The sequence below is a fragment of the Gigantopelta aegis genome, chromosome 14 (genome assembly GCF_016097555.1).
Source record: "Gigantopelta aegis isolate Gae_Host chromosome 14, Gae_host_genome, whole genome shotgun sequence".
Taxonomy (NCBI): Eukaryota; Metazoa; Mollusca; class Gastropoda; order Neomphalida; family Peltospiridae; genus Gigantopelta; species Gigantopelta aegis.
This window is the reverse complement of record NC_054712.1, coordinates 41,683,975-41,696,535: the sequence shown is the minus strand read 5'-3', so window position 1 is coordinate 41,696,535 and position 12,561 is coordinate 41,683,975. Positions and strand designations below refer to the sequence as shown.

The window sequence follows — 12,561 nt, the reverse complement described above, 5'->3', positions numbered from 1 at the left end:
TAGTAAAATTTCAGTTAATATTCATATTTTCCCACAATAAAAATGAGCTGAATTAATTAAAATAAAAGGTACGTGTGTATATTGTAGAAATACCATGACACTGGATTGTATCTGTACAATGTACAATATACAGTTAGACATCCAAAATGGTATTTGTAGATGGTATTACAGTGTATATTATGTATAGGTAAAGATCTTGTGGGTGGTGGCGATAGTTTAATATACAGTGTATACATGTAAGTAAATAGAGGATATTTAATGTTTTTTGTCAAATATGATTTATATCTCATTGAGTGAAGTTTGCAATCATATCTCAAGAGTTACACAAGCGACGAGTGTCATATGATTGCAAACTTCACACGATGAGATATAAATCATATTTGACAAAAAACATGAAATTTTCTATTTATTATATAACTTTTGGCAATTTACCTTTAGTTTTAAAATGCCGGCAGCAAAATAGTTCCGGCTTTCTTACAGTGAAGATAACACTTTCTACAGTGACGATAACACATTTTAGAGTGAAATAGTGAAATTTTCACTCTAAAATGTGTTTCGTCACTAAGTGACTGATAACACTTTTATTTCACTGATATTTTAAGATATTTCACTAAATGTAATATAATAAAGACTCTCACGAAGTGTTCATAGATCTAGTCGGCTATGATGGGGATCCTGTGTGTGGAGGCTATAGTTTGATATACAGTGTATAGGTAAAGACTCTTACGAAGTGTTCGTAGATCTCGTCAGCGATGATGGGGATCTTGTGTGTGGAGGCGATGGCCAGGATGTGAGTCAGGTGCTGCCTGCTGTACACGGAGCCGCACGGGTTCGACGGGTTCGTCACGACAATGGCCACCGTGTTGGCGTCGATCAGATTCTCCAGCGTTGCCAGGTCAACCTCCCATTTCCTCGACGGCTGGGAGTAAATATATAGTAATAATATTAAACATACAGCACTGCAAGGTCAACCTTCCAGTTCTCCCATTTATTACCCCAGCAAGCACTCATAACGGGGAAAATAAAAATCATAATTTCTCATTGAGAAATTATCATGCATTGGTCTAAAAAAAGAATACTACTGGATGATTTGGTGCTTACAAACCAATGACCTTGTCGGTATTAAATATGACATCATCACGATTTGGCAAACACACAAAATGACGTCATGTAGTTTTAAAGAGTTTGCATTTATGGCTGTCTGTTTTTGGTTTTAAATTTATAACAAAATGTCATTTTAATGCAATTCATTATACATTTTGTAGCAGAATAAAGATAACTTTTGTTTTTGAAAATTATCTATGAACATGATTAAATTACAAAGTTATAGTTATAGCAATACTCAGAACAGTGCATAAAGTGGTTTATATAATTTCTATACATGTACGTGCATATGTGTCAAAAATAAAGGCTTTTAGAGAAAAAATAGCTCAGATAATAAATAGAATAACAAACTCGGCACCAGTTATTATCAAATTTATGTTCCTCGTGAAATAATTTTCATTTCACTTAGGACATAAATTTTATAATAACTGGCAACTCATTTATTATCCTCTATACATATGTGAAGAGATATAATAATAATAATAATAATAATAATAATAATAATAATAATAATGATATTAATAATAATAATAATAATAAACATACATGAAGAGATGATATCAGCAATAGTGTCATAATTTAAAACAATTTTGTTTTTTAGTAAAACTTGCTCATAGAAAAGAAAATATTTGTTTAACAGCACATCAAATTTTTTAAATTTTAATTAATGCAACAAATAGACAGAAAAAGAGACAAAATGATAGAGATAGGATTTCTAAACATTTTATAAAATCCACTAGCCATATGGGATCAGTGATTAAAAAATGTTAATAGCCACAATTAAAAATTCACCAGCCTTACTTTAAGTTAATATAATTTTACTAATTAATAGTAATAATCACATATGTCACATAAAGAGGGAGATAGAGCTAAAAAAAACACTTGGTCGTGGTGGGGGCAGGATATATATATATATATACAAAATAGACCTAACTGCAGCATTTAACACACAATTGCACTAGCCGTCTGGCATGGCAATAGTAGTTATTTACTAGCCCAACATTGAATATAACTAGCCATGGGAGTGGGGCTACCATAATTTAAAAGCCCTGGAGAAAGTATAAAACTTATTAACTGGCAAACTCAAAAACCTCTGCTAAGTGGACTGAATATCAAACATCTCGTTTACCAGCCACCTGTCTATACTGGCTATCACAGAGATACATCAATGACATGCACTCACCAGAAGATCATAGGGCTTCGTGGCAATCCCTCCGGACTCGGCCAGCATTTTGTAGATGGAGAATCCCCGGCAAGTGAGAGAGATAGACACAGAATAATATAATAACTCACCAGAAGATCGTAGGGTTTCGTGTCGATTCCGACAGACTCGACCAGCGTTTTGTAGATAGAGAATCCCCGGCAAGTGAGAGAGATAGACACAGAATAATATAATAACTCACCAGAAGATCGTAGGGCTTCGTGTCGATCCAGACAGACTCGGCCAGTGTTTTGTAGATAGAGAATCCCCGGCAAGTGAGAGAGATAGACACAGAATAATATAATAATTCACCAGAAGATCGTAGGGCTTCGTGTCGATCCCGACAGACTCGGCCAGCGTTTTGTAGATAGAGAATCCCCGGCAAGTGAGAGAGATAGACACAGAATAATATAATAACTCACCAGAAGATCGTAGGGCTTCGTGTCGATCCCGACAGACTCGGCCAGTGTTTTGTAGATAGAGAATCCCCGGCAAGTGAGAGAGATAGACACAGAATAATATAATAACTCACCAGAAGATCGTAGGGCTTCATGTCGATCCCGACAGACTCGGCCAGCGTTTTGTAGATAGAGAATCCCCGGCAAGTGATAGAGATAGACACAGAATAATATAATAACTCACCAGAAGATCGTAGGGCTTCGTGTCGATCCCGACAGACTCGGCCAGTGTTTTGTAGATGGAGAATCCCCGGCAAGTGAGAGAGATAGACACAGAATAATATAATAACTTACCAGAAGATCGTAGGGCTTCGTTTCGATCCCGACAGACTCGGCCAGCGTTTTGTAGATAGAGAATCCCGGGCGAGGGATGAGGATGTTCTGACCCGGACTAGCCAGACACGTGATGCACATCTCCAGAGAGCCAGAACACCCATTACACAGAATAATATCCTGAAACAAACACAAGACGGTATCCTTAAATGAAACACAAGATAATATCCTGAAATATTCTGAAATCAAACAATATTATCATGAAAGCAAACAAAAGATATCCCCAAATCAAACAAGATGATGGATAGATGGATGTATGAATGTATAGATGGATGGATAGATGGATGATTGGATGAATGGATTGATGTGTGGATTAATAGATGGATGGATGAATGGCTGGTTGGTTAGGTAAATGGACTGATGAATGTATTGATGGATAAATAGATTGATAATTGGATAGAAAGAAGGAATGAATATTTAACACCCCAGCAAGAATGTCAAACTAAGGTAAATGCAAAAAAAGTTAAATGATTGGATGGATGAATGGATGGATGGATGGGTGGGTGGATGAATGAATATACTGATGATGAATGGATGGACGGATGGATGGATGGATGGATAAAAAGAAAGAAATGTTTTATTTAACGACGCACTCAACACATTTTATTTACGGTTATATGGCGTCGGACATATGGTTAAGGACCACACAGAGTTTGAGAGGAAACCCGCTGTCGCCACTACATGGACTACTCTTCCGATTAGCAGCAAGGGATCTTTTATTTGCGCTTCCAACAGGCAGGATAGCACAAACCATGGCCTTTGTTGAACCAGTTATGGATCACTGGTCGGTGCAAGTGGTTTACACCTACCCATTGAGCCTTGCGGAGCACTCACTCAGGGTTGGGAGTCGGTATCTGGATTAAAAATCCCATGCCTCGACTGGGATCCGAGCCCAGTACCTACCAGCCTGTAGACCGATGGCCTACCACGATGCCACCGAGGCTGGTAAGATGGATGGATGGATGGATGGGTGAGTGGGTTTGTTTTGGGTGTGTGGGAGTATGGATGGATGGATGGTAGATTGATGGATAGATGAATGGATGGATGGAAGGATGAATGAATGGATGGATGGATGGATGGTGGGTGGATGGATGGTGAATGGATGGATGGATGGATGGGTGGGTGGGTGGATAGACAGACAGACAGACAGACAGATAGTTGAATGGACATATACATTGGACATACACATGGACAGCTGGACAGACTATGGACTACCTGGGTACACCTACCTTTGCCTCAACTGTGGCGTTGGGTGTAGATACATACTTAGCAACAGCTTCTCGGCTCACCTCGTACCCTGCAACACGAACAGTTCTAGATCATACTCACTGGGTATTGTGTAGAGAATAACTAACGACCTATGGCAATTACAGGTTATCTGTCCTGAGTGAATCAATGTTATAAACTTAAGACTTTGGCAAGGGATTGCAAGACCCATTCACGGACGACAGATAATATTACTATGATCCCCTTCTAGCGAATATTCCTAGAAACAGAGTTAAGCATGTTACATATGTATACCTTTGCATATTTATGCACATATAAACATATACACACATGCATACACATGTATAAACAAATGATACTGATTGATTAAATTTTTTATTTTATTGGCACACAGCATTTTAGAAAAATCACTTCTAATTCTATCTAAGTGTTTTACTGCTCTACTGTTGAGCTGATCTGTGGTCTAGTGTAGTTGGATTTATGGAATGCACTAGTTCTATCTAAGTGTTTTACTGCTCTACTGTTGAACTGATGTGGTCTAGTGTAGTTGGATCTATGGAATACACTAGTTCTATCTAAGAGTTTTACTGCTCTACTGTTGACCTGATCTGTGTAGTTGGATCTATGAAATACACTAGTTCTATCTAAGTGTTTTACTGCTCTACTGTTGACCTGATCTGTGTAGTTGGATCTATGAAATACACTAGTTCTATCTAAGTGTTTTACTGCTCTACTGTTGAACTGATGTGGTCTAGTGTAGTTGGATCTATGGAATACACTAGTTCTATCTAAGAGTTTTACTGCTCTACTGTTGACCTGATCTGTGTAGTTGGATCTATGAAATACACTAGTTCTATCTAAGTGTTTTACTGCTCTACTGTTAACCTGATCTGTGTAGTTGGATCTATGAAATACACTAGTTCTATCTAAGTGTTTTACTGCTCTACTGTTAACCTGATCTGTGGTCTAGTGTAGTTGGATCTATGGAATACACTAGTTCTATCTAAGTGTTTTACTGCTCTACTGTTAACCTGATCTGTGGTCTAGTGTAGTTGGATTTATGGAATACACTAGTTCTATCTAAGTGTTTTACTGCTCTACTGTTAACCTGATCTGTGGTCTAGTGTAGTTGGATCTATGGAATACACTAGTTCTATATAAGTGTTTTACTGCTCTACTGTTGACCTGATCTGTGGTCTAGTGTAGTTGGATCTATGGAATACACTAGTTCTATATAAGTGTTTTACTGCTCTACTGTTGACCTGATCTGTGGTCTAGTGTAGTTGGATCTATGGAATACACTAGTTCTATATAAGTGTTTTACTGCTCTACTGTTAACCTGATCTGTGGTCTAGTGTAGTTGGATCTATGGAATACACTAGTTCTATCTAAGTGTTTTACTGCTCTACTGTTGACCTGATCTGTGGTCTAGTGTAGTTGGATCTATGGAATACACTAGTTCTATCTAAGTGTTTTACTGCTCTACTGTTGACCTGATCTGTGGTCTAGTGTAGTTGAATCTATGGAATACACTAGTTCTATCTAAGTGTTTTACTGCTCTACTGTTGACCTGATCTGTGGTCTAGTGTAGTTGGATCTATGGAATACACTAGTTCTATCTAAGTGTTTTACTGCTCTACTGTTAACCTGATCTGTGGTCTAGTGTAGTTGGATCTATGGAATACACTAGTTCTATCTAAGTGTTTTACTGCTCTACTGTTAACCTGATCTGTGGTCTAGTGTAGTTGGATCTATGGAATACACTAGTTCTATCTAAGTGTTTTACTGCTCTACTGTTAACCTGATCTGTGGTCTAGTGTAGTTGGATCTATGGAATACACTAGTTCTATCTAAGAGTTTTACTGCTCTACTGTTGACCTGATCTGTGGTCTAGTGTAGTTGGATCTATGGAATACACTAGTTCTATCTAAGTGTTTTACCGCTCTACTGTTGAACTGATGTGGTCTAGCGTAGTTGGATCTATGGAATACACTAGTTCTATCTAAGTGTTTTACTGCTCTACTGTTGACCTGATCTGTGGTCTAGTGTAGTTGGATCTATGAAATACACTAGTTCTATCTAAGTGTTTTACTGCTCTACTGTTAACCTGATCTGTGGTCTAGTGTAGTTGGATCTGGAATACACTAGTTCTATCTAAGTGTTTTACTGCTCTACTGTTAACCTGATCTGTGGTCTAGTGTAGTTGGATCTATGGAATACACTAGTTCTATCTAAGAGTTTTACTGCTCTACTGTTGACCTGATCTGTGTAGTTGGATCTATGAAATACACTAGTTCTATCTAAGTGTTTTACTGCTCTACTGTTAACCTGATCTGTGGTCTAGTGTAGTTGGATCTATGGAATACACTAGTTCTATCTAAGTGTTTTACTGCTCTACTGTTAACCTGATCTGTGGTCTAGTGTAGTTGGATCTATGGAATACACTAGTTCTATCTAAGTGTTTTACTGCTCTACTGTTGACCTGATCTGTGTAGTTGGATCTATGAAATACACTAGTTCTATCTAAGTGTTTTACTGCTCTACTGTTAACCTGATCTGTGGTCTAGTGTAGTTGGATCTATGGAATACACTAGTTCTATCTAAGTGTTTTACTGCTCTACTGTTAACCTGATCTGTGGTCTAGTGTAGTTGGATCTATGGAATACACTAGTTCTATCTAAGTGTTTTACTGCTCTACTGTTGACCTGATCTGTGGTCTAGTGTAGTTGGATCTATGGAATACACTAGTTCTATCTAACTGCTCTACTGTTGACCTGATCTGTCTAGTGTGTGGTCTAGCGTAGTTCTATCTAAGTGTTTTACCGCTCTACTGTTGAACTATGGAATACACTAGTTCTATCTAAGTGTTTTACTGCTCTACTGTTGACCTGATCTGTGGTCTAGTGTAGTTGGATCTATGGAATACACTAGTTCTATATAAGTGTTTTACTGCTCTACTGTTGAGCTTATCTGTAGTCTAGCGTAGTTGGATCTATGGAATACACTAGTTAGTTCTATTGTTTCACCCTGAAGTTTTTTATTCCGACTCTTCAGTGTAATTGGGCCTTAACAGTGTGAAGAAACATACAGACCTCACCATGAAAAACAAAACTGTCGGGAGACTGCAAGTAATTCACTTCTCCCCTACTGTTTCTGTCGAGTGAGCACAGATTGCAATCCTGACATTCCAGAGTTAAAGTATGCATGCAAAGATTATGTGTTGCTTAAATTAATTTTCAGTTATTTATCCCAAATACTGGTAAAAAAAAAAAAAAAAAAAAATTAATTATTGTACTTACAATGATGATAGTGCACCTTTAAATGAACCACTTACCAATGGAATGGACATATTGAAACATGACCCTTATAATGATGATAGTGCATCTTTAAATAAACCACTTACCGATGGAACAAGCATATTGAAACATGACCCATATCATGATAATGCTGTGCACCTTTAAATGAACCACTTATCGATGGAAGAGGCATATTGAAACATGACCTGTATAATGATGATAGTGCACCTTTAAATGATCCACTTACCGATGGAATGGGCATGATAGTGCAGTGCACCTTTAAAAGAACCACTCTCCGATGGAAGAGGCATATTGAAACATGATCCTTATAATGATGATAGTGCACCTTTACATGAACCACTAACGGATGGAAGAGGCATATTGAAACATGACCCATATAATGATGATAGTGCAGTGCACCTTTAAATGAACCACTCACCAATGGAAGAGGCATACTGAATCATGACCCTTATAATGATAGTGCAGTGCACATTTAAATGAACCACTCACCAATGGAAGAGGCATATTGAAACATAACACTTATAATGATGATAGTGCACCTTTAATTAAACCACTCACCGATGGAAGAGGCATATTGAAACATGACACTTATAATGATGATAGTGCACCTTTAAATAAACCACTTACTGACAGAAGAGGCAGATTGAAACATGACACTTATAATGATGACAGTGCAGCTTTAAATGATCCACTTACATAAGGAAGGGACATATTGAAACATGACCCTTATAATGATGATAGTGCAGCTTTAAATGAACCACCTGCCGAAGGAAGGGGCATATTAAAACATGACCCGTATCATGATGATAGTGAATCTTTAAATAAACCACTTACTGACAGAAGGGGCATATTGAAATGAGACCCTTATAATGATGGTGGTGCACCTTTAAATGAACCATTTACTGACAAAAGAGGCAGATTGATACATGACACTTATAATGATGATGGTGCACCTTTAAACGAACCACTTACTAACAGAAGGGGCATATTAAAATGAGACCCTTACAATGATGATAGTGCACCTTTAAATGAACCACTTACTGAAGAAAGGGGCATATTGAATAGAGACCCTTATAATGATGATAGTGCACCTTTAAATGAATCACTTACCAAAGGAAGGGGAATATTGAAACATGACCCTTATAATAATGATAGTGCACCTTTAAATGAACCACTTACTGACAGAATAGGAGGCAGAATAAAACATGACACTTATAATGATGATGGTGCACCTTTAAATGAACCACTTATCGATGGAAGAGGCATATTGAAACATGACCCTTATAATGATGATGGTGCACGTTGAAATGAACCATTTACTGACAGAAGAGGCAGATTGAAACATGACACATATAATGATGATGGTGCACCTTTAAGCGTGTATACTATCAAATTAAATCCCATAGACTAAAACTCCTACCTGCAACGTATCAACCGACATAAATGCCACAGATATAAATACTACCACCCCTCACACTTAAAGTGAATCAGAAAAAATGGGGGGGGGGGGGGGGGGGGGGTCACGCTGCTCGTTTTTGAGACAATGGGTAGCACCTATGACTACCCTAGTTCCGCACAAAATTCGAGTACCTTTTTTTTTACAGATACCCCATACATGTTTCAAGCACAAGGCTACTTGACACATTGGTACTAGATGAAATAAAATTGCTTATTTTTTTTTACCCAGATGAAACTATTATTTTTTACAACCAACACACTCACATTTATAACCAATCACAGGACTTGTGGTGTTCACTTCTCTATCAAAAGTTCGGTGCACCTCGAACTTTGACCCAGCCGGAAGTTATTTGGTTTAGTACTACCTTAAATGACCACTTACCGATGGAAGGGGCATAACCATTCCACTTCCTGCTGTGAACAGCTTCAATGATGGCATCTTCGGCCACCACGCAGTTGGGAAGATTTCCAAACACTGTGGGATCTCCTGTTAAAAAAAAAAAACCCACCTCAGCACATTATTATGTTTAAACTACAGTCGTTAGGTATCAAACATGTGCTCATTTCAACACTTGATTTTTGAAACTGATCAAAGTTCAAAGTTAAAGTTTAATGACACCACTAGAGTACACTGATTTATTAATCATCAGCTATTGGTTGTCAAACATTTGGTAATTTTGATAACCTGCTATATTTTTCCATTAGTAGCAAGAGATCTGTTATATACATCATCACACAGACAGGAAAGCTCATACCACGGCCATATATATCGGGTTCAAAAATCCCATCGCCCGACGCCCGTGCCAAGTGGAATTTTCATGCTCTAAGGATAACTAACCCTAACCCTAAATGCTGGAATGATCGGAACTCTTGCCAATGTGTTGACACACCAAAACTGAAAACAATGTGTTGAAAAGTTCGATAACAATTTTAGCGTTATTCCCCTTTTACTATCGACTAAGATAGATAATTTTCGCCACTGAACGCAATCGGTTCGATGATCTTCAAACTTAGGAATAACATCCAATACGCTTTACGGCTCACATAAAAATAAAGTATACATGCCTTGTGTGTGCAATCATAATGTTTAATCCTTGCAAACATGGTAAATGAGGTGGGATGCAGTTTAAAAATGTCATATTCAAATTAAATTAGACGTTAATGTGGTTCCGGAATCTGCTCTTTGCTGTAAAGCAAATTTATAATTTCCGAGTTCACTTGAACAGAGCATAAATATTATGAACTGTATGCTTATAAAAGATGCAAGACATTTTAGTTTAGATATAATAAACCTTGTAGCAGAAAATACTTAATGTGTACTTTGCAAATGTAAGTCTACATTCGTGTAAAATGAACGGGTAATCGTGATGGTGCGATGCCCTCTAAGCATACATGAATATATTCATTTTTTTCTGCTTTATTAATAGTTTTTAACAAATAAATTATGCCCAATAAGTTAAAAATACAAGGCTGCAATCGATGTACACCCCTTTCCCGGCTGTTGTTTACCAAGCCTGCACTATTTAAACACATTTGCAAAGTAACAGAGCTCATGTTTACTTTGAGCCCAGCCACGACTGTTTGCGAGAGACTTTTCTCAGCTATTAACAGGGTAAAAACACCCCCAGAGAAGTGTTCAGGGGCAAAGAATTTAAAATAATATACACACAATAATGACACATGGGCCAAAATTCCTAAACATTTTTAAACCAATGCCAGCCATAAAAGAATGGCTCATGAGTGGAAAGGGATCTCACAACATCCACGGTCATACAAGTGTTCACTAAGGCATACATCGAAACAATAATTATATTTAGATGAACAAGTGGACACTACCAAACAAATAACAAAGTTTAAATCAACAAATGGACACTATTTAAAAAATAAAGTTTAAATCAATAGAGCAGACAGTTGATACTACTGGACAGACGTATACATTGAGTACTTCCTAGGTAAGTGTTGTAACCTATTGGCAAAATTCTTTATTTGTGGAATTAAACCAATTACTTTCAAGATTATTACACTATTAAGCACTGTATTAAATTAAATAGGAGTAACACAATTGGTTACCTTAAGAAGTATGGGCAAGTGGAAAAATATATGGGGCAAGTGAATATCTGATTGGCACTTGCCCTGTGGCAAGTAATTTTTTTGAAATTTTTTGAACCCCTGACATATACATATACATATACATATACATATACATACATACATACATACATACATACATACATATATATATGGGTCATGGTGCACTGGCTAGAATGAGAAATAGCATAATCTGCACCACGACAGGGATCGTTTCTAGACCGACTGAGCATCAAGCAAATGCTTTACCACTAGGCTCAGTCTCGCCCCTGCAAGTAGATAATAACCCATATGATATGATGACAAAAACAAATCCACGTTTCAAAATGACCTAAACATCACACAGTCATATCCCCACCACACACTTCATGGCCTACCTTAACTCTTACAGCCTCAGATATGTTTACTCTACACAGGGCTTCTAGATTATGGTGGCCCCACCCCCATGGCTAGTGATATTCCATGTTGGGCTAGTAAATAACTACTATTGCTATGCCCGACGGCTAGTGAATGTTTTGGGTCAAATGTTGCAGTTACATCTATTTTGTAAATATAAATATCTTGCCAACCAACCAACCCCCCAATGTTAGTGTTTTTAAGCTCGATCTCCCTTGTTAAGAAACATATTTGATTATTACTAGTATTTAGTAAAACTGTATTAACTTTAAATAAAGTAGGGCTAGTGAATTTGTAATCGTGGCTAGTACATTTTAAAAATCACTGATCCCATGGCTGGGGAATTCTATAAAAATTCTAGAAGCCCTGCTCTACAGTACTATCCATTTTGCTGATATTATTTTCGTCCAAGTCAACCTAAGCAATCGAGGATTAAAGATAACAAGATTACCAATGTGTGACATCCAATAGCTGATGATTCATAAATCAATGTGCTATAGTGGTGTCATTGTTAAACAAAATAAACTTTTTACTCTATAGTACTATCCCTTTTGTTGACATAATTTGGTCCAAGTTTGGAAAACTGCCGAAATTTCAACCTGTAACTGTGGATTAATAGAGATATCAAGTGGTCTTTGATGTACCATCGATGGTTATCAACGCTACATTCATTTCATTTCGACTTATTTTCATGCTTATATCCAATTAAGGTTCAAACATGCTGTCCTGGGCACACACCTCAGCTATCTGGGCTGTCTGTCCAGGACAGTGGGTTAGTTGTTACTTGGTTATTGGTTAGTGAGAGAGAAGAAGGTGTAATGGCCTTACACCTACCAATTGGGCCCTTAAGAACTCGCTCTGGGTTGGAGCCGGTACTGGGCTGCGAACCCTGCACCTACCAGCCTGTAGTCCGATGGGTTAACCATTGCGCCACCGAAGCCGGTCTGAATGCTACAACCTACATTACACTGTGGTGTAA

General features: G+C 37.6%; 1 protein-coding gene across 1 annotated transcript in view; it reads right to left on the bottom strand.

Moving 5' to 3' along the window:
• Positions 1 to 12,561, bottom strand: part of LOC121388859 (tyrosine aminotransferase-like) — a 51,304-nt gene that overhangs the window by 26,620 nt on the left and 12,123 nt on the right. Inside the window, exons 3-6 of the mRNA XM_041520376.1 lie at positions 9,481 to 9,585; positions 4,326 to 4,393; positions 3,058 to 3,216; positions 728 to 919 (exon numbers count right to left, since the gene is read on the bottom strand). Of these exons, the coding sequence (XP_041376310.1) occupies positions 728 to 919; positions 3,058 to 3,216; positions 4,326 to 4,393; positions 9,481 to 9,585 (524 nt within the window). The remainder of the gene's footprint in view (positions 1 to 727; positions 920 to 3,057; positions 3,217 to 4,325; positions 4,394 to 9,480; positions 9,586 to 12,561) is intronic.